The sequence below is a fragment of the Eimeria tenella genome, genomic scaffold (genome assembly GCF_000499545.2).
Source record: "Eimeria tenella Houghton genomic scaffold, Eth_scaff44, whole genome shotgun sequence".
In the NCBI taxonomy this organism is placed as follows: Eukaryota; Apicomplexa; class Conoidasida; order Eucoccidiorida; family Eimeriidae; genus Eimeria; species Eimeria tenella.
Window position 1 is genome coordinate 145,010 of NW_013543367.1, and position 26,947 is coordinate 171,956.

The 26,947-nt window shown below is 48.2% G+C and overlaps 3 protein-coding genes across 3 annotated transcripts; 2 read left to right on the top strand and 1 right to left on the bottom strand.

The window, feature by feature from the left end:
* Positions 1-13,066: 13,066 nt before the first annotated feature.
* On the top strand, positions 13,067-13,681 carry ETH_00026100 (uncharacterized protein; the record flags this gene model as incomplete). Its single annotated transcript, XM_013377013.1, has 1 exon — positions 13,067-13,681. One exon carries the CDS (start codon positions 13,067-13,069, stop codon positions 13,679-13,681), a length of 615 nt encoding a protein of 204 aa, XP_013232467.1.
* A 44-nt stretch (positions 13,682-13,725) lies between these two features.
* On the top strand, positions 13,726-14,340 carry ETH_00026105 (uncharacterized protein; the record flags this gene model as incomplete). Its single annotated transcript, XM_013377014.1, has 1 exon — positions 13,726-14,340. The coding sequence occupies one exon, from the start codon at positions 13,726-13,728 to the stop codon at positions 14,338-14,340; it is 615 nt and encodes a 204-aa protein (XP_013232468.1).
* A 6,143-nt stretch (positions 14,341-20,483) lies between these two features.
* Positions 20,484-20,849, bottom strand: ETH_00026110 (uncharacterized protein; the record flags this gene model as incomplete). Its single annotated transcript, XM_013377015.1, has 1 exon — positions 20,484-20,849. The coding sequence occupies one exon, from the start codon at positions 20,847-20,849 to the stop codon at positions 20,484-20,486; it is 366 nt and encodes a 121-aa protein (XP_013232469.1).
* Between the last annotated feature and the right edge of the window lie 6,098 nt (positions 20,850-26,947).

Sequence of the window (26,947 nt, forward strand, 5' to 3'; positions counted from 1 at the left end):
ATAGGCTGAGCTCAGCGCACTTTCTGAGACCGCGCAGTAACGCACCACTAAGCTGACTACCTCCTGAAACAAACAATAAGAATGAAACCAAAGATGCGGCGCCAATGCGCTTTAACGAAAACAAGAGCGGAAATATTTCATAGCAAGGGCGCATGCCGCAAAAAGGAACCAAAGAAGTGGTAAACAATGTGTTGCGCCTGTTCGAGAGACAGGCGCCGCCTACGAGCAGGTGTAGGGTCTCGCCTAAGGCTGAGTGCAAACAAAGAAGCTACAATGACGACATCGCAGGCTTCTGGCCCTCAGTCCCAAGACTCTCACGTGCACGGATGTACACTTGATATGTTTGGAACTGTAACCAACTTCAGTAAAGCTGGACTCGTCATAGCTTACAAGGCGACTGTTAGAACGATTGTGGTTTAGATGTCACCAAATACTGACTCTAGCTGGGCTTTAAAACTTGGATCACATCTGTCACACCTAGAGCACAGGGTCTTCCCTACAGCTCCCAAAAAGTTCGCAGACGAAAGGTGAGTTAAAATCCAGTCCCTACTCGAACACTACTTCACAGCATTTCTCACCACCACTGGGAGACAGCAAACATCTTCTACACACTTCTGTGTCGCCTTTAAAAATTCGTGATGGAGATCAACGTTCCCGGCATTCATATAGGTTTGCGCTTACAAAAAGCGATATGAAACCAAAATGCATTTGAAAACCTATCAAGTAGTACGATTTCTTTAGCCGAACTCACCACCTGAGACAAATGATGTCAGAAATCAGTACTATGGTGAATCCTGCACGGCAATATTGTGGTCAACGTGAATGTGTCAGATCTAGACAGATCAACTGGAATGATTCGAATCCAGCTATAAGGAGCTCACGTGAATGCTATTGGCATATGATACGTCAAAGGCCGATTGCGTCGGCCAGTGCGTACAGTATAAAATTTAGAGCTCAAAATATGAATGATCGGTATAAATTTGCTCGCGCAGCAGCAAACGGTCATGCCTGAGCAAAAAGAAGAAATGACACGCCTCTCGCACCGCTGCACGAGGCAGCACTCTGCAGTAACATGATCCGAGAATATTTGTCGCCGCCTACACAGGCCGTTCCTTCCTTAAGGTTCTGTGAGACCCGCAATTCTATGCAAGTCAAAGCTTCCAAGCAGCTACCAACACGAACAGCGTAGACGGTAAACAATCTAGTAAGCATTGCCTCCATAGCCGAAAAGGCGAGCTTGTTCACCAGCTGCCTCATCGTTGCGTGGCGATAGAAACAAAAACAAAACAAAAGGCCTGTGGTATTCAACAAATTGCATAATTGTTCACGTTGAATGCACCACCTATGATGTCACCACAAATTATCATCGAGGATAACCGTGAATGGCATCGGTACGACCAAATCTAGACCAGTAAGCTGCAATGAAGTATAAACAACTGCACGCCTTTATTTTTGCTCAACGCTATCAACACGCCAAGCCACATGTTCAGCTGAGCGCGCACACACATAGTTGCGCGCTGAAAGAAATTAATACTACGCGGGAAACGTCTGGAGAATGCAACGAATACCATGATTCCCTTGGTTGAACGTATCTGCCGAGACAAGTAAAAGCACAAATCATTGATGAAGCATCCGTTAGAACACCAGCGGCGCGGTTGAACGGAAAAAGCAGCTCTTCGTCATCTAAATTTTTTTCCAATCCCTGGAGAAAACAACAAACATTTTGCGCCAAGCAAGTCGGAAATTCTTCCGTTCTTGCACCTTGCGTGGGATACTGCATGTGATGTGCAGTGTGTCCAGAATTACCAACGAGAATAGTGATTTGCATGCAGGCATGCGTGCAGTAGCAAACACTCATGCATGGCAAAATAGATGGAATAGTACATATTTCGCAGCATATTGCAGTACCACTTGCCATTTACATTCGTCCATACCTGCCGCGGTAAATATTCTTTGCAGCTTTCGTGGAAGGCAAATCAAAAGATGAGTTGATGTGCATGTCGCACAGAAAGCAGGACCCCGCGGAATATTTAGGTACCACCATGCTTTAGCGACAGTTCCCCCATACTGCATATTCGCAAAGACACGCTCCTCTTCACTATGGTCTCCACTTTCCCGTGTCGACAGAAAACAAAACTGACTCAAAGTATCTGGAAACTCAATAAGCAGTAGGCTTTTAAGCCGCAGGCACCGGCTGTGGCACGAGGCACCAAAGAGCCTCCAGGTAACTCGATTCGCAGGGAACAACGGAAGTTCAAGCAAGACGCTTTACACGTAGACACTTCAATTATATGAAAATACAACTAATGTACACTTGCCGCGTACGAGAATACCGCACTTTGCCACCATACCACGGTGTGCTTTGAGATACGAAATGCTGCCCAAGCTTGCGGCATGTGGCAGCAAACACAGGAAGTATTTCGTATAGCGCTCGTAATACCGCTGGAATTCATCGTTGTCAATCGTGGGGCGGCCAATGCAGCAAAAGCTCATCCACGAGAGAATGAGCAACGCATACTTCATATCGATGCTTTAAGCAGCATATTAAAGCAGCACATCCTACTCACATTTGTCACTACATGCACGGATGATTTCTTCCTAATGCATCTATGGAAAGCACAATCAAAACGTGAGTTACCCACGAAACACGAAATTTTCCAGACTATCTCGGCGCCAGCTGGCAATAGATTTAGTTCCCACATTTTGCATGCCTGGAATAGCGCCATCCTCTTTACTTCTGTCCACATGGTCCCGCGTCAACGCAAGCCAGAAGATAATCAACATGCCTGGAACGTAGCATGATCCTCAGCTAAACTCACCGAGTGTGGGCAAAGATAGAACAGTTCTCAGATATGTTTTGGTTCGCATACAACAACTGCACGTTCAAATGAAGTGCCTCACATCGTGACAAACAAGTGCTACGAAAAAACAAACAGCTTGGCGCACAGAATAGTTGAACATTTTCAACGTACCACCGCTTCACGCAGTGCGGCATTGGGCTGCAAAAGCAACAGTTTGAATTTCAACTGATAGTGTGAGCGTAAGAACGGCAAAAGCGATGGCGTTGATTAAAAACAACGGCTTGTAATTGTTTGCACTTTATTGCAGCTTAGTTCTCTCCGTACCGCTGCTATTCACGGTTTATCTGAATGGCAATTTGTGGTGGCATCTTAGGTGATACGCTTAACGTTAAAAATTATGCAATTTGTTCAGAACCACAGGCTTTTTGCTTTGTTTTTTGTTTCTGTCGCAACGCAACCGTGCGGACCGCTGGCAAGGCAATTTATCCTTTGCACATGAAGTCAAATGGTGCACTTGCAATTCTGCGTTCAGGACAAATGAAGACTTAGATGTTCAATCGAGCCACCCTGGACTCAGCCACACTGGAGCAAAGTTCCTTAACCACGTTCTTCAACACGATGTTCCACTCTCTCCACAGAGCTACTGAATGGAAACGTCACTTGTTTTTAGAAATATAATTTTGCGAAGCATGCTCCTGTTTTTGCAGCGTATCTTCACGCAGGACTCCTTATGTTGTGTAGTTCTAATACGCAAAATCGATGGTCGTGGCCTCATGCCCGATGTCTTGCCTAGTTGCACACAGCCTTTGTGTAGGATCTAATTTGTCTCGGCATCTGGTGTTGAATGAGCAAATCACTACGTGCAAGAGCTCACAACATGAGAAATGCACCGGCATCCGGCATACTATACCGGAGCCATCCAACTTAGCCAGCGCTGCATATCAAAACTCTACCGGCATATCAAAAAATTGCAGCTTAATTTTTGTCTATACGTACCAGCTGTATAATTACAAGACTCTCTTATACTATATCAGCAATGTACTTACTCAGGCAGTGCACAACGGGGTACTTGTCGTGATGGATTAGGTCCCAGTGTTCTCGAGCAGGTCCGCGTGAGCTCGTTAGGACTCAGTCCAGCACGGCGCCTTTCTGCGCAAACCGAAATATGCTTTCCGCAAGTCACTTAAGTGCAGGTTGGGCAATGTGGCTTACAGACCATCTACGTAACAGCGAAAATATTGGATACAACTCATTCTATACTGTGGAACCATAAACCATTGTACCTTGCTCATGCTTGCTGTTGCATGTGCAGCGACTTACTCTGCTGAGCTACTCACTAGCTGGGCGACGGCCACTTGCGAACAACGAAGACACTCTTAGCTTTGCTAAAGGTGAACAAGCAGAAGAGAGCGTGTATGCCATCACAGGGTGCATTTCAACTGCTGTCGATAGAAACTTTTGTGCGATACATAAGTGCAGATGCTCTGCAGGGACTTCTTGAAACGTTTCGAAGTTAGTATCGGGAGAATCCCGGAAGCAAAATCGGTGAACGCACTGAAACGGAAGAACAAGCAGCTGTTTACTTGCAACAAGAATTAAAAGGCGTAGCATGTTTATCATATCTCCACCATGCCTGCCTAAAATTTACTAAGCAAGCTTTCTTCCGTCTCAGTACTGCGCAGTTTCTAAGGCAGAACAAATGCAAAAAGGCTAGCGCCACTGAGAAGAATGTAGCTCATTAAAAGACTTGGAAGAAAAGCCAATTTGGCTGGCAACAGGCAGTAGCTCAAGCCTTTCGCAAGTTGCGCCCTGCGGCTTCTTGTTCGCAGTATCGCCTGCACAGCGAGAAGTGCACCGATCCATGATTTCTCCCGTTGGCATTACAGGTGCGTCAATTGTTTCGGCACTCCAATGTGACTGAAAGACAAGGCTAACGGTTGCTGTACACACAGGCTGCAATGATGCAATGTCAAACGAGCATAGAGGCAACTTTGAAAAAACTGTTTGCTTGAAGCCAGATTGCCCCCATGCAAAACAAAAGGGGAAAGCAATACTGATTTGTAAGAACTCATGCGCTTAACACAGCAAACTGGCTTCCAATTCACTCATAGCTAGGCCGCGCATCGGCAAACTATTTCACCCGCTAAGGCATTAGCGAATGCTGCGTGCAACTATAACCTTTCAATGCGTTTGGTGCGCTACTGACGTAATTATGACGACTCCTGAGAACCAAATGCCAGATAACTGAGCCAAGTCATGCAGGCACATTGAAAACCGAACCACACGCCGTCAACGGATACATTGCCGTCGCCATTATATGAAAGAGTCGAGCCAGACAGCCCTAGCAGCTTCCTTATTCACGTATCATCTCCGGCGCACTTTCTGCAACCGACAATCAACAAGCGATTAGCCTTTGCTACTAAAAACAAAATTAAAGGCATTGTGAATAAGACTTCGCACGCTGGTTGTTAAATCGCGTTTTCACTCCCTTGCACCAAAATTTCACAGCACCAAACTGTTTCACCCACTGAGACTGCAGCAAACATCGTCTACGATCAACAGCTGTGGATGTATTTGCTACGATATCAAGGTACGTAGGCTGCCGCGTCATTAGTTAGTAGACATCCCAACTAATCCATGCAGCAACAATGTTAGGAAGACCTCGGGTCGACGCTAGATGCAATGACGCTGCCATGACGGGAAAACAGTCGAGCGGGATAGCATGCATAGCTTCACCTCATCCGCACTGCATCTCCAACGCACCTCCTGCAACAAGTAGCAAGACTACGATAGTCGCCCCCTCAGCTTGTCAAGCACGAAACTCGCCGCATTACCTGTTCCATTCATAGTGGATCCTTTCCTGGCGCGCCTCTACGACATGAGCGCACTCATATTGCTTCGCCAAAACAACATGTCGCACGATCAACTCAATACACAAGGCAAAATCTAAAACGAGCCGCACGTAGTCTACGCATGCAATGATGCCGCCATAACAGGAAACTTTCAAGTAACATGGCTTCTGCAGACTCTCCTGATTCAAGCAGCATTTCCAACGCACATCCTGCAACCACCAACCAACAAGCGCTGAGAACTTGCTCGTCAAACTAGAAACTCTCGTCTCTTTAAAGAAGACAGTGCATTCTCGTACTTGCAAACGCACGTCTCGACGGCGTTCCTTCACTCGTGCTGCCTTGTCAAGGCATAATACACAGTGACTAGCCCGATCCAAACAAAAAGTGTAAAGCCAAACACACGCCAACAGCCCATGCAATGACGTCGCCACGATGGCAAACTGTCACATCACATGGCGAACGCAGATCCTCCTGATTCAAGCAGCTTTTCCAACGCACGTCCTGCAACCATCGAGCAACAAACGCTGAAAACTTGCCTACTCAGAATGTCCAATTAGAAACTCTCGTCTCTCCATGAAAGGCCCTGCTTCTCGTACCTGCAAAGCCACGTCTCGACGGTGTCCACGCAGTAGTGCTGCCTTATCAAAGCAAAATACAAATTGGCTAGCCCGATCCACCCAATTAGTGTAAAACCAACCGCACGCTGACAGCACATGCAATCAAGTCGCCACAATGAAAAGCTGCCAAGCCGTATGGCTTCTGCATATTCTCCAGACTCAAGCAGCGTTTCACACGCACGTCCTGCAACAAGCGACCAGCAAGCCCAAAAAACTCGCCTACTCAGTTCCTCAAAGAAAAAACTCCCGTCTCTTCATGGAAGGCACTGCTTTGTCGTTTCGACGGCGTCCATGCACTTGTGCTGCCTCATCAAAGCAGAATACAAAATGACTAACCCGATTCAAACAAATAGTGTAAAACCAATAGTACGCCGACAGCACATAAAATGACATCGCTACGCTGGAAAAATGCCAAGCCTCATGTCTTCCGCTGATTCTCCATATTCAAGTGGCTTTGCCAACACACTCCCTGCAACCATCGACCAGTCAGCGCTAAAAACTCCCCTACTCAGTTCCTCAAACAAAAACGTCTCGTCTCTCCACAGACGGCACTGCAGTACCGTCTCGACGATGTCCTTGCACTCACGCTGCCTTGTCAAAGCAGAATACAACATGGCTAACCCGACCCCAACGAATAAACCAATCGCAAGCCGGCAGCAAATGCAGTGACGTCGCCACGATGGAAAACTGCCAAGCCACATGGCTTCTGTAGATTCTGCAACCAGCAACCAGCAAGCAGCAACTCGACTACTCAGACCGTCGGAAAAAGACTCCTGTCTCTTCATGAAGAGCACTGCTTTCTCCTCTCGACGATGTCGAGGCACTTGCGCTGTCTTATCAAAGCAAAATACCAGATGACTAGCCCGATCCAAACTAATAGTGTAAAACCAACCACACGACAGCACATGCGACGACGTTGCCACGATGAAACACTGCCAAGCCAAATGGCTTCTCCAGATTCTCCTGATTCAAATAGCTTCTCCAACACATATCCTGCAACCAGCAAGCAGCAGGCGCTGAAAACGAACCTACGCAGTTCGTCAAAAAAAAGCTCCTGTTTCTTCACGAAAGGCACTGCAGTCTCGTCTCGACAGTGTCCATGCACTCATGCTGCCTTGTCAAGGCAGAATACAAAATGACCAACCCGACCCAACCAAATAATATAAAACCAACCCCACACTGACAGCACATGCAACGACATACCCATGACGAGGATCTGTCAAGCCACATGGCTTCTCCAGATTCGCCTGATTCAAGCAGCTTTTCCAGCGCACGTCCTGCAAACAATAAGCAACAAGCGCCCGCGATTCCCCTACTCAGGTCGTACAGCACGAACGCGTTGCACTGCACACCACACACTCCGCCCTTCTACGTGCGATGTTGCGTTTCCACTCTCCTGTGCCAACCCCGCACATCAACAGACTCTTCCAACCACAGAGACGCCAGAAAGCCTCTCATCGCATCGACAACTGGCACTGCCTTTGTTACGATATGGACGCATCCGCAGCGCCTCCTTACAACTAAGTGGCGAAGCACTGGCCCGATTCACGCAGCCATAATGCCAAACAGGCCGCGCGCCGCCGGCACGTGCGATGCACTTGCCATGACGTGAAGTATTCAAGCAAAATACTTCACGCACATATACTTCATTCACTGATAGGTTTCGACGTACCTTCTGTAACCAAAAGCAGCAAGCCATGAGGACGTGCGCAATCACGTCGTTACGCGCAAAACGCACTCGCCACACTAGAAACTCTCGTCTCTTCACGAAAAAGCTTCATCCTCGTACTTGCGAAGCCACGTCTCGACGGCGTCCACGCGCTCGTGCTGCCTTATTAAAGCAAAATACAACATGACCAGCCCGATCCGAACACGTAGCGTAAAACCAACCGCACGCCGGCAGTAAAAGCAATGACGTCGCCACGATGGAAAACTGCCAAGCCACTGGCTTCTGCAGATTCTCCAGATTCAAGCAGCGTTTCAAACGCACGTCCTGCCAACAGCAGGAAACAAGCGCCAAAAGCTCCCCTACTCAGTTCCTCAAACATTTCTTCATGGAAGGCACCGCCTCCTAGTCTCGGCGGTGTCCATGTACTTCAAAGCAAAATACAAGAAGACTAGCCCCATCCAAACAAAAAGTATAAACCCAACGCCGCGAGGACAGCACATGCAATGACATCGCCACGATGGAAAACTGCCAAGCCACATGGCCTCTGCTGATTCTCCAGATTCAAGCAGGCTTTCTAACGCACGCCCTGCAACCGGCATACAATGAGCCCTCACGATTTCCCTACGCAAACCGTCAACAAGAAACTCCCGTCTCTCCACGAAAGGCACTGCAGTCTCGTCTCGACAGTGTCCATGCACTCATGCTGCCTTGTCAAGGCAGAATACAAAATGACCAACCCGACCCAACCAAATAATATAAAACCAACCGCACGCTGACAGCATATGCAAAGACATCCCCATGACGAGGATCTGTCAAGCCACATGGCTTCTCCAGATTCGCCTGATTCAAGCAGCTTTTCCAGCGCACGTCCTGCAAACAATAAGCAACAAGCGCCCGCGATTCCCCTACTCAGGTCGTACAGCACAAACGCGTTGCACTGCACACCACACACTCCGCCCTTCTACGTGCGATGTTGCGTTTCCACTCTCCTGTGCCAACCCCGCACATCAACAGACTCTTCCAACCACAGAGACGCCAGAAAGCCTCTCATCGCATCGACAACTGGCACTGCCTTAGTTACGATATGGACGCATCCGCAGCGCCTCCTTACAACTAAGTGGCGAAGCACTGGCCCGATCCACGCACGCCGGCAGCAAATGCAATGACGTCGCCACGATGGAAAACTGCCAAGCCACATGGCCTCTGCTGATTCTCCAGATTCAAGCAGGCTTTCTAACGCACGCCCTGCAACCAGCATGCAATGAGCCCTCACGATTTCCCTACGCAAATCGTCAACAAGAAACTCCCGTCTCTCCACGAAAGGCACTGCAGTCTCGTCTCGACAGTGTCCATGCACTCATGCTGCCTTGTCAAGGCAGAAGACAAAATGACCAACCTGACCCAACCAAATAATATAAAACCAACCGCACGCTGACAGCACATGCAACGACATCCCCATGACGAGGATCTGTCAAGCCACATGGCTTCTCCAGATTCGCCTGATTCAAGCAGCTTTTCCAGCGCACGTCCTGCAAACAATAAGCAACAAGCGCCCGCGATTCCCCTACTCAGGTCGTACAGCACGAACGCGTTGCACTGCACACCACACACTCCGCCCTTCTACGTGCGATGTCGCGTTTCCACTCTCCTGCGCCAACCCCGCACATCAACAGACTCTTCCATCCACAGAGACGCCAGAAAGCCTCTCATCGCATCGACAACTGGCACTGCCTTAGTTACGATATGGACGCATCCGCAGCGCCTCCTTACAACTAAGTGGCGAAGCACTGGCCCGATCCACGCACGCCGGCAGCAAATGCAATGACGTTGCCACGATGGAAAACTGCCAAGCCACATGGCCTCTGCTGATTCTCCAGATTCAAGCAGGCTTTCTAACGCACGCCCTGCAACCAGCATGCAATGAGCCCTCACGATTTCCCTACGCAAATCGTCAACAAGAAACTCCCGTCTCTCCACGAAAGGCACTGCAGTCTCGTCTCGACAGTGTCCATGCACTCATGCTGCCTTGTCAAGGCAGAAGACAAAATGACCAACCTGACCCAACCAAATAATATAAAACCAGCCGCACGCTGACAGCACGTGCAACGACATACCCATGACGAGGATCTGTCAAGCCACATGGCTTCTCCAGATTCGCCTGATTCAAGCAGCTTTTCCAGCGCACGTCCTGCAAACAATAAGCAACAAGCGCCCGCGATTCCCCTACTCAGGTCGTACAGCACGAACGCGTTGCACTGCACACCACACACTCCGCCCTTCTACGTGCGATGTCGCGCTTCCACTCTCCTGTGCCAACCCTGCGCATCAACAAACTCTTCCAACCACAGAGACGCCAGAAAGCCTCTCATCGCATCGACAACTGGCACTGCCTTAGTTACGATATGGACGCATCCGCAGCGCCTCCTTACAACTAAGTGGCGAAGCACTGGCCCGATCCACGCACGCCGGCAGCAAATGCAATGACGTTGCCACGATGGAAAACTGCCAAGCCACATGGCCTCTGCTGATTCTCCAGATTCAAGCAGGCTTTCTAACGCACGCCCTGCAACCAGCATGCAATGAGCCCTCACGATTTCCCTACGCAAACCGTCAACAAGAAACTCCCGTCTCTCCACGAAAGGCACTGCAGTCTCGTCTCGACAGTGTCCATGCACTCATGCTGCCTTGTCAAGGCAGAAGACAAAATGACCAACCTGACCCAACCAAATAATATAAAACCAACCGCACGCTGACAGCACATGCAACGACATACCCATGACGAGGATCTGTCAAGCCACATGGCTTCTCCAGATTCGCCTGATTCAAGCAGCTTTTCCAGCGCACGTCCTGCAAACAATAAGCAACAAGCGCCCGCGATTCCCCTACTCAGGTCGTACAGCACGAACGCGTTGCACTGCACACCACACACTCCGCCCTTCTACGTGCGATGTCGCGCTTCCACTCTCCTGTGCCAACCCCGCACATCAACAGATTCTTCCATCCACAGAGACGCCAGAAAGCCTCTCATCGCATCGACAACTGGCACTGCCTTAGTTACGATATGGACGCATCCGCAGCGCCTCCTTACAACTAAGTGGCGAAGCACTGGCCCGATCCACGCACGCCGGCAGCAAATGCAATGACGTTGCCACGATGGAAAACTGCCAAGCCACATGGCCTCTGCTGATTCTCCAGATTCAAGCAGGCTTTCTAACGCACGCCCTGCAACCAGCATGCAATGAGCCCTCACGATTTCCCTACGCAAATCGTCAACAAGAAACTCCCGTCTCTCCACGAAAGGCACTGCAGTCTCGTCTCGACAGTGTCCATGCACTCATGCTGCCTTGTCAAGGCAGAAGACAAAATGACCAACCTGACCCAACCAAATAATATAAAACCAACCGCACGCTGACAGCACATGCAACGACATCCCCATGACGAGGATCTGTCAAGCCACATGGCTTCTCCAGATTCGCCTGATTCAAGCAGCTTTTCCAGCGCACGTCCTGCAAACAATAAGCAACAAGCGCCCGCGATTCCCCTACTCAGGTCGTACAGCACAAACGCGTTGCACTGCACACCACACACTCCGCCCTTCTACGTGCGATGTCGCGCTTCCACTCTCCTGCGCCAACCCTGCGCATCAACAAACTCTTCCAACCACAGAGACGCCAGAAAGCCTCTCATCGCATCGACAACTGGCACTGCCTTTGTTACGATATGGACGCATCCGCAGCGCCTCCTTACAACTAAGTGGCGAAGCACTGGCCCGATCCACGCACGCCGGCAGCAAATGCAATGACGTCGCCATGACGAGGATCTGTCAAGCCACATGGCCTCTGCTGATTCTCCAGATTCAAGCAGCTTTTCCAGCGCACGTCCTGCAAACAATAAGCAACAAGCGCCCGCGATTCCCCTACTCAGGTCGTACAGCACGAACGCGTTGCACTGCACACCACACACTCCGCCCTTCTACGTGCGATGTCGCGCTTCCACTCTCCTGTGCCAACCCCGCACATCAACAGATTCTTCCAACCACAGAGACGCCAGAAAGCCTCTCATCGCATCGACAACTGGCACTGCCTTAGTTACGATATGGACGCATCCGCAGCGCCTCCTTACAACTAAGTGGCGAAGCACTGGCCCGATCCACGCACGCCGGCAGCAAATGCAATGACGTCGCCACGATGGAAAACTGCCAAGCCACATGGCCTCTGCTGATTCTCCAGATTCAAGCAGGCTTTCTAACGCACGCCCTGCAACCAGCATGCAATGAGCCCTCACGATTTCCCTACGCAAACCGTCAACAAGAAACTCCCGTCTCTCCACGAAAGGCACTGCAGTCTCGTCTCGACAGTGTCCATGCACTCATGCTGCCTTGTCCAGGCAGAAGACAAAATGACCAACCTGACCCAACCAAATAATATAAAACCAACCGCACGCTGACAGCACATGCAACGACATCCCCATGACGAGGATCTGTCAAGCCACATGGCTTCTCCAGATTCGCCTGATTCAAGCAGCTTTTCCAGCGCACGTCCTGCAAACAATAAGCAACAAGCGCCCGCGATTCCCCTACTCAGGTCGTACAGCACAAACGCGTTGCACTGCACACCACACACTCCGCCCTTCTACGTGCGATGTCGCGTTTCCACTCTCCTGCGCCAACCCTGCGCATCAACAAACTCTTCCAACCACAGAGACGCCAGAAAGCCTCTCATCGCATCGACAACTGGCACTGCCTTTGTTACGACATGGACGCATCCGCAGCGCCTCCTTACAACTAAGTGGCGAAGCACTGGCCCGATCCACGCACGCCGGCAGCAAATGCAATGACGTCGCCACGATGGAAAACTGCCAAGCCACATGGCCTCTGCTGATTCTCCAGATTCAAGCAGGCTTTCTAACGCACGCCCTGCAACCGGCATACAATGAGCCCTCACGATTTCCCTACGCAAACCGTCAACAAGAAACTCCCGTCTCTCCACGAAAGGCACTGCAGTCTCGTCTCGACAGTGTCCATGCACTCATGCTGCCTTGTCCAGGCAGAAGACAAAATGACCAACCTGACCCAACCAAATAATATAAAACCAACCGCACGCTGACAGCACATGCAACGACATCCCCATGACGAGGATCTGTCAAGCCACATGGCTTCTCCAGATTCGCCTGATTCAAGCAGCTTTTCCAGCGCACGTCCTGCAAACAATAAGCAACAAGCGCCCGCGATTCCCCTACTCAGGTCGTACAGCACAAACGCGTTGCACTGCACACCACACACTCCGCCCTTCTACGTGCGATGTCGCGTTTCCACTCTCCTGCGCCAACCCTGCGCATCAACAAACTCTTCCAACCACAGAGACGCCAGAAAGCCTCTCATCGCATCGACAACTGGCACTGCCTTTGTTACGATATGGACGCATCCGCAGCGCCTCCTTACAACTAAGTGGCGAAGCACTGGCCCGATCCACGCACGCCGGCAGCAAATGCAATGACGTCGCCACGATGGAAAACTGCCAAGCCACATGGCCTCTGCTGATTCTCCAGATTCAAGCAGGCTTTCTAACGCACGCCCTGCAACCAGCATGCAATGAGCCCTCACGATTTCCCTACGCAAATCGTCAACAAGAAACTCCCGTCTCTCCACGAAAGGCACTGCAGTCTCGTCTCGACAGTGTCCATGCACTCATGCTGCCTTGTCAAGGCAGAAGACAAAATGACCAACCTGACCCAACCAAATAATATAAAACCAACCGCACGCTGACAGCACATGCAACGACATACCCATGACGAGGATCTGTCAAGCCACATGGCTTCTCCAGATTCGCCTGATTCAAGCAGCTTTTCCAGCGCACGTCCTGCAAACAATAAGCAACAAGCGCCCGCGATTCCCCTACTCAGGTCGTACAGCACGAACGCGTTGCACTGCACACCACACACTCCGCCCTTCTACGTGCGATGTTGCGTTTCCACTCTCCTGTGCCAACCCCGCACATCAACAGACTCTTCCAACCACAGAGACGCCAGAAAGCCTCTCATCGCATCGACAACTGGCATTGCCTTTGTTACGATATGGACGCATCCGCAGCGCCTCCTTACAACTAAGTGGCGAAGCACTGGCCCGATCCACGCACGCCGGCAGCAAATGCAATGACGTCGCCACGATGGAAAACTGCCAAGCCACATGGCCTCTGCTGATTCTCCAGATTCAAGCAGGCTTTCTAACGCACGCCCTGCAACCAGCATGCAATGAGCCCTCACGATTTCCCTACGCAAATCGTCAACAAGAAACTCCCGTCTCTCCACGAAAGGCACTGCAGTCTCGTCTCGACAGTGTCCATGCACTCATGCTGCCTTGTCAAGGCAGAAGACAAAATGACCAACCTGACCCAACCAAATAATATAAAACCAACCGCACGCTGACAGCACGTGCAACGACATACCCATGACGAGGATCTGTCAAGCCACGTGGCTTCTCCAGATTCGCCTGATTCAAGCAGCTTTTCCAGCGCACGTCCTGCAAACAATAAGCAACAAGCGCCCGCGATTCCCCTACTCAGGTCGTACAGCACGAACGCGTTGCACTGCACACCACACACTCCGCCCTTCTACGTGCGATGTCGCGTTTCCACTCTCCTGCGCCAACCCCGCACATCAACAGACTCTTCCAACCACAGAGACGCCAGAAAGCCTCTCATCGCATCGAGAAGTGGCACTGCCTTTGTTATGATATGGACGCATCCGCAGCGCCTCCTTACAGCTAAGTCACGAAGCAGTGGCCCGATTCACGCAGGCATAATGCCAAACAGGCTGCGCGCTGCCGGCACGTGCGATGCACTTGCCATGACGTGAAATAATCAAGCAAAGTTTTCCACGCATATTCACCTGATTCATTGATCGAATCCAACTTAGTTTCAGCAGCACGCCATGAGGATTCACCTTGTCGCGTCGTCAAGGAGAAAGTGCACTGCTGTCCACGACACGCGTTGCGCCATTCTGTTCGCACAGCCGCGCCGCTATAATAGAAAGCTACTCGTTGCGCCGCTTCAAACTTGAAGCCCAGATGATTCGGCCGATTGACGAGCAGGCAATGTAAAATCAGCGTCATGCCAACGATCCTTGAAGTAATGCTGCCATGACGGTATGCTGCCGAGTGTTTCCTATTTTGTCCGGCAAATTTATTGTGATTTTTTGACTTACCACCTAGCAAATATAAGCAAGCGTCCTTTCAGGTGGACCAGCCTAATGCAATGCCCAATGCAATTTACTCAAAGCATTGTGAATTTCTTCTTTCGATGTCGCTTCTTTACCTTTCCACACCATGCTCTCACGCCAGGAAGTTGTTGCGCTGAGGCTCTCACGCCATGAAGTTGTTGCGCTCAGTAAGCCAGCAAACATTCACGTTCCACTCAGTAGGGAAATAGAAAGCATCACATGACGCCCTTCACTAGCAAACTTTCGCCTTAATGTTATGGAGGATGTTGCGTCACAACTCGATGTCAGATGATATGACAAAGCCATGCCACTTGCTGCTGGCACATACAATGATGTTGCCATGATCTGACTAACTCGCCCGAAGTAGTCTGTGACGCTTCACCGGATTCGAGAAGTCTCCCTAACGCACTTGCTGCATCCACCAATCAGCATGGCAAACACAAATGCTACGCAGACGTCGAGAATGCATGTATTACCATTCTTATGTTGTTCCGACAAGCAAGTAGATGCAGCTGCCAGAAGACAGTGTTGCTAGCCAGCAAAAGTACACAAAAAGCCAGGAATACCATTTTCAGCGCAGCTGAACTTTCCCAAAAGGCTAGTTGCGTCATTTTAAATCATGTCTTAATGCAAGCTAGGGTTTCTAGGCATTTGGCTGCCCGTGAACTCTGCAAAACGTGTCTTGTTAGATTTCGCATCGTGGCCAACGGAATTGTCAGGAGCTTGGTAGGACCGGCAGAACCCATGAATAGCTGCAGATGCCAATCTGCTTCTCCTCGCTGGCTCATGGACCTGCTGTGGCTCTGCTTATAGCGTCAGAGACCAATAAAGGAAAATGAGTGGAATTCAAATAATTCTAAATTGGATGTTTCATTTCACTTCATGTGTGTGTGTGTGCCCAAGCGTATAGACCATCTCATCTATGTAACCACAAGACTTCATTAGCCCTCAGAGAATATTGGTATGTGCAGGTACCATAAACTTTGTCTGCAGCAACAGTAATCTCAAACAACGGAGAGCTTAGAAGGAATATGATTCAGTTGTTCTGGTCCACCAAATTTTAACTCTTTTCCTGTCAAGTAGTAGATTAGGCAGTGAGGGGCTTGATTCTGAGAAATGCCTCTTTGATGCCTCAGCTTCTGGATTAAAAAGACTTGGAAAAGCATATCAAATTCTTCGTACAGGAACGGCTAGACAATCTCTAACTGCGGATCACACGGCCACGCTCTTCACCCTGACTGAGGTGGAGAGTGTGTCCGTGTGATCCGCGTTAAGAGATTGTCTAGCCAGTCCTGTAGGAAGAGTTTGATAAGCTTTCCCGATTCTTAGTTCACATTTCATTTTTTACCCCTGTAGAATGTGATAAAGATTAAAGTTCAACAGGAGACCACGTCCCGCAAATTCAACCAAGCCTGTTGTCGCGGCTGGCTACGGTTTTGCGAGAGAGCAAAAAAGGAAGAAGATAATTGCGTCAATTCATTCGTGTACACAACTCAATGGTTGATCAGGCCTTTGGCTGCCTCCAGGTTTCTAATAGTTACGTCTACCGTCAACCTGCGTCCGAATGATCCTTACCCCACCAATAGTGGAAGCAATCAGCAAAAGTCACATTGCATCGACACCGTCCGAGGTCACCGCAATAAATCTACAAAGCAAACCGCCAAGTCACAGGCAGTTTGGCAGTTCTCAGGAAATGCCACATTACCATTGGCTAGAAATCACTAATTTCGAAGACCTGATGTACTTGATGCTGCGACTAGCAATGCACGTAAACTGTCCTTCCACCTTTCAGAACCCTCGAGAGTTTCCTAGTCTCTTGGGAAACTTTGGCACTTAGTGGAATGCACCTTCATGTGCCTTAACAGGATGCACGGCAAATCGCCCAGTCTCAAAAAAGGATCTGTCCTGCTCATCTCTCCGTGTCGCTTTTCGACAAGCGAGAAAAGGGCTGCTTCCAAATCGACGCGATTAAGTTGCCCCTCAGCACTAGCTAGCCCGTGTCTCATTGGTCTTTCCCAGTAAATGCATCTGTTTTGAAAATGGCTTTCCATGGACTCAGGCACAATGCACTTAGGTGCTACTTCCAGTATGCGCATTTGTTTCCAGAATCGCTACGCATGGACCCAATTATGAAGGTCTCGAAAAAAACCTGTGTGCGTTTGACTCCGTTGAAAATAGAACCTGGAAGCTAAGCGTATTTAAAGCGTTCGCTGCCACCGTTGTGATATTTCCGGAGGATTTATCCAAAGTAATTTAACGGACAGTGCGACGTTGCGCCGCCCTCAGCATGTTCAGATAAACAGGACAGGTCAACAAGCTGATATAGTGTTCTCCACAATCTCACGAAATTCACTACCTTGGAGTGAAAAACGAAAGATATGCTACTGCATGTTCTGTAGCAGCGGAGTACCGGCTCACCTCCTTTAAGGTAGTAGTGCATCACCAGCCCAACGCGTGGCGACCACAAGCTTCGCCGAGCAAAACACCTTCGGAAAAACTAATTTAGGCATTTCTTGCACACAGCTTTCAAAAGGCTCCCTCACAAACATCGATCAACCAAACAATAAGAAGAAAAGCTGAAGAAAACTTTACGATAATATCCCCAACAAATTTCTAACAATTGCTCAAAAGAAAAGAAAACTAGAAAAAATAACTGTACGGTGCACTGCCTCTGTTTTTCTTCAACAGTTTCCTTTCGCTTCGCAGACGGGCTACACAGAAACTGCCTGCAGTAGCCGTTTACGCGCGAAGATCAAATACCAATGACAAGTTCATGTTTAGAACAGGAAGGCGTATATAGCATATGTCCTTGGTGAAAGTGGGAACGCATGCGATGTTATGTTGAACGTTTCTTTGTCCTCGTACTACATTCGGCGAACCCACAAGCTCGCATCCCACTAAACACCGCCTTGACCGTGATCCCGAAACGTTTAGCACCAATTGGTGCTGCTTAGAATTGAGCGTTCACAACGCTTTCTCCTCTTACGGTGATCGACAGCATCATAACCAATGCCATGTTCTCTGCTTTGCTTTAGAATCATCTGTTATACTCAAAACTTATTGTGTCTGAAGCTTAGACGCTTGGCTAAGACCGTGCGATTCCCAGTTTCCCGATCGTGAGCTGTAGGCCAGCTCTTCAAGCGGAAGCGTTCGTCCCGTGCGCCCACAAACGTTTAATACCAATTACATTGTTCTGGAACCAATTAGACTTTGCAGTCTGTTGCCACGAATCTGCTGTTGTACAATGCCTTCAACAAGCATTCTCAATGGCTCTTTTCAGTTCGAAAGAGAGCTGAGCATCCGCATGCAGCACAAAAGTGTCGTGGTGACAAGAAGATTACCTATAAATTCCCAAAACTTCTGTAGCGGTGGCTAAAGAGTAACCGCACGGAGTACGGCAGCTGAATAAGCCACGCAAGGCCTGGCAAGGCATTTTGTCTCTAGGAAGTGGTGTCCAACAGACAAGACGCCCACATTTTGCCATCACCGCCATATATGTTGCTCACAAGAGCTCGCATGTCAATATTTGATGAAAGCGACGCACTAACTGAAGGCAAATTATTGGTAAGGACGATAGTCCCATTCCACCCCGCTACCAACCTTGCAGCAATTTGCGCTGGATCTGCTTAGAGGCCTGCTTGAGCTTGTCACTCAGCTGCCACGGCTATATTCTTGAGCATTGTGCTAAACAAGCCGCTTCATTAGCTCAGTGACTGCTTCTGCCCTGTCTGATCTGCGCTTGCTGGCCTTCTTCGAGGACGACGCACTTCCTAAAATTGATCAACCGTCCATCATGGCCTCCAGTGGGGCCCACGGTTTGTGGGGGCCAAAAACACCAATTTGAATGTTCACAACTGCATGATTCTCTCACAGACCTGGATGAACCGGCTACCTATTACCGGGATCTGTTGTTTAGTCCCGTTTGTGATCAAACTCCCCAAGCAGTGCCGTCGATGTTTTGTTCCTCATCTGCTCCTAAGACTGTCGCAGGGCTCTTGCTGTTACGTCCGGCCAGAGGCGCACATGTGTACATCAGAACTGAGACGAGGCACCAGGCCAGATGAGCCGTTGCTAAAACAACCAAAAATGCGTTTTATCCTACAAGAAGCAGAGCCCCAGCACAGCGCGTGCTGCACTGTCGCCTGCGTAAGACATGCACCCCAACGTACGACTGAGTAAGTCGCGGAAAACACAAACAATTCTATTGAAGCCGTCGTTTATCAAAGTATGTTTCTGCGTACATTGCACATGCTATTGTCCAGGAGCAATGACGCACGATCTACAGTAGGCCAAATAAAGAGGGACCATAACAAACGATGCTGCAGCCAACGTCGACACAATGCTCCTCCACGTTACGGGGTTTCCCTTCTGATTGAAAAAAGTATGGCGCATAATGCTGTTACGAACACGTCTCCTCGTCAGCAAAGTGGTGGCATAGGGTGGGCAGGCAACGACCAAAATAAACGTTATGCACCCGATCGCTGAGCTATCTTGTGAATAGGGATCCGATTGATGGTCGATCTATCCTGAACGTACACGGTCTTGAACATTTGTGATCATTCCTTTCAGGCGTTCCTGCCCCTTGAATCATTCTCTGACGCACGTGATGGGCACTGATCCAGGTATAAGAGCAGACACTGACATGTGCCGCACAGCGTTTCTTCAACAGCCATTTTCCGTCTGGAGACTAACTATGAACAAAAGACTTCACAACTTTCGAGACCATTTTTCTCAGAGCTCAGCACCTTGATTGCAAAATTCGCAGCTTAGCTTTTGAGGACCCTCCGATGAGCATGGCATTTTCTCAGTTAACTGTGACTTGTACCCAATGGATTGCTGCGCCATTTGTATGAACTCTTCCGTCTTATTTTAGTGCATAAGAAGAACTCTTGATGCACGAGAGTCGCTACATTTCACATTAACGATTGCATGCATGCAAGGAAGCGCAGACAGGCACATCATAGTGCCCTTTCTACACTTGAAGATGAACATGTTTTCATTGCGTCGCACAAATTCATTGTAAGCCACTGCTCATCAATAGCCAAGTGCCGGTCTTCTTGTCCCGAGTTGTAGTATACTTTGCTGCTCAGGGTGTCGAAAATTTCGCAACCTTGCTTGTTTTAGGTCTAGTTTCGTCAGCTCGCTGTCCACCCACTAAATAACCGGGAACCAGGGAGCACCCTTATCCATCAAACGTTCGTCGCTGTTTACCCCGTCGCACAGGACCATCTGCCACTATAGCTATTCCGAATATAGGTTGCCATTGTGCATAAAGGTAGCCTGCACAGCAGTGGCACCTGGTATATCAAACGTTCCGCACCGTAAAGGTTCAGAGAAAACTTCGGTACCCTCCCGTGCCACGAGCTTTAGCGTGCCGCATGAGTTCTTCTAGCAAGATGCATACTTTGCATGAGTCTTCAGGTGCTACTGCAAGTCTTCTTGGCACCGCTTTGCTTCTTCCGTAGGACTTGAGCGTCGCGAAGCACTTGAACATCACAAATATCATTGCGGCTACGGCAGCCAACATGGAGAGAGCCGCTATAGATGTGCTTGCGCGGCTAAAAATTTTCTTTACGTCAAGAATGCTCAAACTTTCACTCTGTATTTCAGATTCGGAAGCAAGAGCGTTTCCCTTCTCCGTAAACAGGATTGCAAGCGCCAGATTGGCGGCAATGAAGGGCGTCAACCCTACCATTTTCGTATATAATGCAATTAAATATATTTTAAAAACATTTAAAACACAAATGTACTGATGTCTAGGGCGAAAGTCCCACCAAGGAGCACAGCGCTCTCCTGTCCCCTATGTTCGGGAGCCGTCTGCCAGCATCCTTCCTCGTGAATGTCTTGCTGCAAATAAACTAAACCTATACCTTTGTTCTCTCCATAAATTGTGAAGAAGTGAATTGAGACTGAACACAAGTGATTAGCTAACTCTGGGCAGCTGGCTTATATATATTGAGGTAGACTCGGTCTGCAACAGCTTAGACAACAGTATAACTGTCCCAGTTGCAATGCATGTGTGAAACGACCTTTGAAGCGGAGCTTCCCAACAATTTCTCGTCCTGTTCGAAATTTTATAGCGTAACATTTCTGCTCTACTGGGAGAGAAGAAGTTGGGGCAAGCTTTGTCGATCATCTGTAGGCCGGTGCTCACCTCAATCCTACACACTTCAGTCTGGGTGACATATATGGGTGCGTGCATCTAGCTCTCAATGCCAATTATAATGGTAAAACTCCAAAAAAGTTCACAAAGGAAATTGGAGAAAGCTCAAAAAAGTTTAATTAGGAAATGCGACAAAGGGAAAACAATTTATAAAGTTGCTCCATTGCTGTTTGCTAGAGCAGATGTCGGGACCCAGCAGTCTGGCTTGACCAGAAGGACATCTGCATGCTAAAGGGCTCCAAAAGTCAAAAGCGAAAACTAACAACACATCTATATAATGAATGGAAGCATACAAATGAAGCATGGCGTGAAGCAATGTGAGACCACCACTACAGAGCAGATGTGCCGGGGTAGTAACCGGCCGGGTTCAGACTATGCGTGCGTAATTCTTTCAACACCTAACTGAACTAATTAGAAATACATTGCATGTGGTCTTGAATCTTTTGGGGAATTATTTTGAAGGAAGTTGTTCTAAACGGGCATATATGGGTCTCCGCCATGTGGTATAGGGCGGATCCAAGTTTACGATAAATAGTTGAGTAAACCGATTCATATGCCGCAAGGCATTTGCCCGCAGTTCAAAAATGACGCATCATAGATGCCAGCATGCACATGGATTGAAGACGGCTTCTGGCTTCTCCTTGCCGAGTGATATAAACCTAAACTACTGCTCTCCATCCTGGGAATACGAACTTTGCGTTAAGCGTCCTGTCTACATATGGACTTATCTTCAAATTCGGCGCCTTGACCAAGTGACTCAAGTAACTAAGCAACCGCACCCTTCGTTCATAAGACACTCTTTAAGAACCGATGCTTGGCGTGCTGGTCCTGCTGATGTTTTGCTTCAGAAGCACTTCGTTAATATGAAGTGCTTCTGAAGCAAAACAACTAAGTGAGATTCATTATTATGGAGCCCAATTAGTTGTGAATAGGTAGCATTGCGACCGCATAACGGTTGATGGCACCGCTAGCACTAGCTCTACTTCATCCGTTTTGCACGATGTTGCAGCCACTGAATTCTGGCTGTTTCCCCCACGTCTTCTGCATACACTTCTCCTTTCAATAGCTCCAAATTATTGACCTTCAGAGCTGATTCGCACTTGCGCGTGAATACCTGTTCATGGTACTTCTACGCTTAGTAATTTTTTGTACACAATACACGTATCATCTAGCGATTATATTTGTATTGTGTACATCTCAAAATTGCTAGGTATATCATCTCGCGACAGGCGCACTTTGTATAATCAAAATGAATGGACGCTTTTGTAGATGTAACGACTAGGAGACTACAGAAACAACCTGAAACACCACTTGTGTTGAAGAGTCAGCACTTATACGTGGAAAAGGGTGGAATCCGCGAAAATGAAAACACATACATTTGAAACATCGCCGTAACAATTCCGGCCTCCATAATATGAACCTGAACTGAAAGCTAGAATTCAAAGCAAGTGATCGAATGCAAATAATAAGAGAGATTTAGTAATGGAAACCGCCGAAACTGCCAGAAAATACAAAATCACAAATCCTTAAGCGACTATCTGGCATATGCCCTGCGTGGCTAAGTTTTCAGGCACAATTGTGAAACGCAACGTTTCAGAAAATACACTGCCGGCACTCAAGATCAGTGGGGGAAACCTACTGGTCATCTGAAAGTCAGAAAGCTTACAGTGTGAAACTGTTCATCTCCACTGCATTTGAGATTAATACTTAGCACAGTCACCCAAGCCATCACGTCTTGGAAAAGCTAGTGCAAAAGTACAGACACAGTGTAGACGAAAAATGATGAAGAAGAGAGATAACGGGTTAGAAACATAGAATAAAAGGAAAATATGAAGTGAATGTGAAGCGCGAGGTGGAAAACCAACAAAAGAGAGCAAAATGACGCGGACAGAGGAGTGCAGTAATGAATGCACAAGAAAGAGGTGGAGAACATGAAGTTGGACAGGCGATGATAGAGAAGTACCAGCGTGGAAGAACAAGCGTGCAGACAGGCAGAAAGAAGCAACAGTGAAAAAAAAGGAGAGCAAAAGAGAGAAATCTTGTGATGCTGCAAAGCCAAAAGCCGAATCGAAATTCGCACATAAAATAAGCTGAGGACAAAAACGGGGCAGAGTCACACACTAGACGCCTAAGGAACAGCATTGAAGGTCTTGAAATATCGTGAAGGTTCTGGCTCGGCTTCACCAGCTGCTCCCTACCTAGCAGGACAGTCAAAGGGAAGCAATAGTTTTTTTTAAATTAAAAAGGTAAATATCAGCTAAAAGAATGTTGGAGCATCACAACACAGCTGCAAAGTAAGAAACGGGGACAGCCCCTGAATGTGTTGCGTATTTCTCTGTTCTTGTTGTCACTGGCTGTTCCCCTGAGCAAAAAGAAGTTCTATGACGCAAAAAAATTAAGGCGACACTGAAGTACCGGAGAGGTGAAAATTGTTTTCACTCCAAACACAACTCTGTGTGTGCGCTCATACATTACCCAGCCGACCTCTGCCTCTGCTGCCTCACTCTGCTTGCCACTTCTAGACGCTGTGCGCCACTCGAATTATCTTATGGATGGCTGGTTTTAGAGTTTCTAGAGTGGCTCTTTTCATACTAAAAGTGCTTGTCAGATTCACCACGAGCATGATGCTGTTGTAACAAGTAGGCACTCACAGGTGTTGCATCCCACGAAGAACCTTAAGAATGGCATTTAGAGACCACATAAACTGACGCTGAAGCATTAGTGGCAGTAGTCAGCGCTAAACTGTGTGATGGGCCACGTGAGTTCTGGAATGCAGAGGTTACAGTTGGCAGCAAGCCGAGGAAGGAATCTTCGCGACAGCAGGGGTCGAGCGTTTTGAAAGGAATACAATTATTCTTGGGCCATATTTGGGAATCATGGATATTACATAATTGGGTCATTATAAGGTTTATGTAGCCATGTAAAGCACAAGCAGGACATGCAATTGTTCAAGCAACTTACCTAGGGACAGAATCATCGTCCCTCTTCTGCAGAGGCAGGACGATTTTGTTCCGAGGTAAACTGCTTAGACAACTGCATCCCCTGTCTGTGCTTTAGATGACTTTACTGAGACATTAAAGAAAATTTCAGAGGCTAACGGACTTGCACCGTGCCCAATGATGAGTAAGCCGGGGAAGCGTCCGCGTTTTCCCTACCCAAAGCGTCAACAAAGCAGGGCAACGTCAAATGTCCCTATCCACATCACTAGCACTTCCCTATCAGGGTATGGGCAACTCCTTTCATGAAGGCTCGAGGACCAAATTTCCGGTGAACTAAATGAATACAAATTTTCACTTGTGGTCCACAGATGATCTGCGCAGCTGCATTGGAAATGTCGAGTCTCCCAATTTATCTCAAAGAGCCCGAAAAAACTCATTGAGGAGTGAACAGTAGTTGCACAATAAAAAATTTTTGCACTGGCGGCAAACAGCAGAGTGTACTGTCCCGGCCGCAGGAACTTCAAGCGAAGACAATACTCCGAGCTCCTCAACTCAGAGGTGCTGCCCCTCTTGGTCATCCTACTGTTTTCTTTCAATTTCGCACTCACGGGTTCAGCCTTTCATTTTGACTACGTTAAATTGCGTCATTTGCATTTCCATCAATCCACAAATGTAGCATTTGATGATTCAATTTTCATGTAGCGCGCAGTGATTTTTGGGAGAATAGGGGAGAAATGGCATGTAATACAAACCGCGCATGAGCTTTCAGTCCCGCGAACCACTACAACCTGACTGTTGAAATATGCTTTTTAATGATAGACCATTGGCTCTAGCTCGGAACATGTACTTGAAGTGCATATGTATGGAAACAACGTACAAAACCATACAGCTTTACTACGGCTATGGCGCCGACGTGCAGTCCAAATAAGAGTTCGTGGATTAATGAGCAAAGTTCAAGAAGAAGTCATCAAAAAACAGCTGAACAAAAGTTGAATCGTTCCCACATAAAAGAGACAACGGACACAGAGTAATCGTTCAGCGTTCAAAGAACAGCTCAATGTTTCACTGAAAGACTACAAGCACCCTCTCGATAATATTAGCTTGAGCTGAGCTGCAGCATCGACTGACACGATAGCATGCAGTGGGCACAGTATGAGCCTGCACAGGCCCATCCCAAAGACGACGCACTCACTGCAGATGCAGTACGCTGGCAGTTTATTTTTTCTTCGCCAAAATGTGCATGCGGCGCACACTTTCTGTGCCACCCGTTCTTCTCAAACATGGAAAGCGAATTTTGGTAAGCTTTTCTTCTCGACTGTGCTGACGACTGCGCCTGATAGGAACTGGCAATGACGATTCGCAACCCAAACCGCGGAACAATCTCCACTTGGCTCCTGCAGTAGATTTTGTGATACTATTGAAAGTGCAAAAGCTACTAATTGGGAATCAAAGGACCGCGCATGCTTGCCACGACGCAGATAGCGCCTTTGAAAACCCCAACCACTGCATGTAAGTCTGCCACCAGTGTTGTTGTCAGTTGCACCCCAGACTGTCTAAATACAGACAAATTTCGGAGTTCAATCTTCCTAGAAAGATTTGTGCATCCAAAAGATTGGCGCCGAATCGTTTGGAAGTGCATGTAGAGTTCATAAGATTGCGAACGCACCCAGTAGAAACAGAAACTTACCCTGGAAAATTGAGTTGCTTGCTGCATATATATCTTACAAAGATGTGCAAGGCCAGATGATTGTTTTAACTGGTTTGTCAGAGCGGCATTGATCTGAAGCTCGCTCTCTATGTGCAGCGCTTGCCTGTAACAAACGTCACAAAACCGGACATCGCCTAGACTCGGGAAGGGTTACAGCTCTGTGCATACTCCGAGAAATTAATTACTATTAACAAAAGTAAGAGAGCACGCATTTTGCACATTAGGCTCGGCAGGAACGAAGTTTCACACGGGCGCATATCCCATGTAAGAGATTTATTGTTGGTCTACGTATATTAAGCAAGCTAAAAATCCACGGCGCAAGAAACGTAGGCCTTAGCACACTCACAAACTGTGCTCATTTGTATTAAGGGTGTAGAATCAGCGCATGAGTTTCAGGCAGATGTCAGCTTTTCCGCACAGGCAGAAGAAACGTGCGTCAGCCAGGCGAAAGTCAAACTGGGGACCCAACATGTGAACATCCCAGTGCCTCATTCAGCTGCAAGAATTCCACTGCTAATAACCAGGTTCCCTCTTCTCCTCACGATGCTGAGTGAAGCCAGCACCTTCGCAGTGTTTGACAGTTATAGTAAAGCAACGTTAAGTACGGTCAGCTTTCACTTGGAGAGTATAATTGCAGGAAAACTCACCAGCACGGTGTTCTCAATAAAGATGTGAAGAAATAAGCAAAACAAAATAGGTAGCGAGGTGACCAAGTAAGTGTAAGCAGCAGTCAAATCTTTTGTGGAGTCTTTCATCCTGCATCGGCGCACATTGCTGACGCTTGCTAACGAAGCCTTCAACCTGTAGCTACAGGCAGCATACTAGCTACAAAAAGAGGAAAAGAGCACCGATAACAACGGAACAATCTCCGTGTGGTTTGCAATCAATCATATATATATTGGTAATGTTTTAGTGTGAAAAGACTTCACTAGGTAAAGCTGCAGATCCAGCAAATGAGGCACCGGCGATTTTAGAACTGTTTA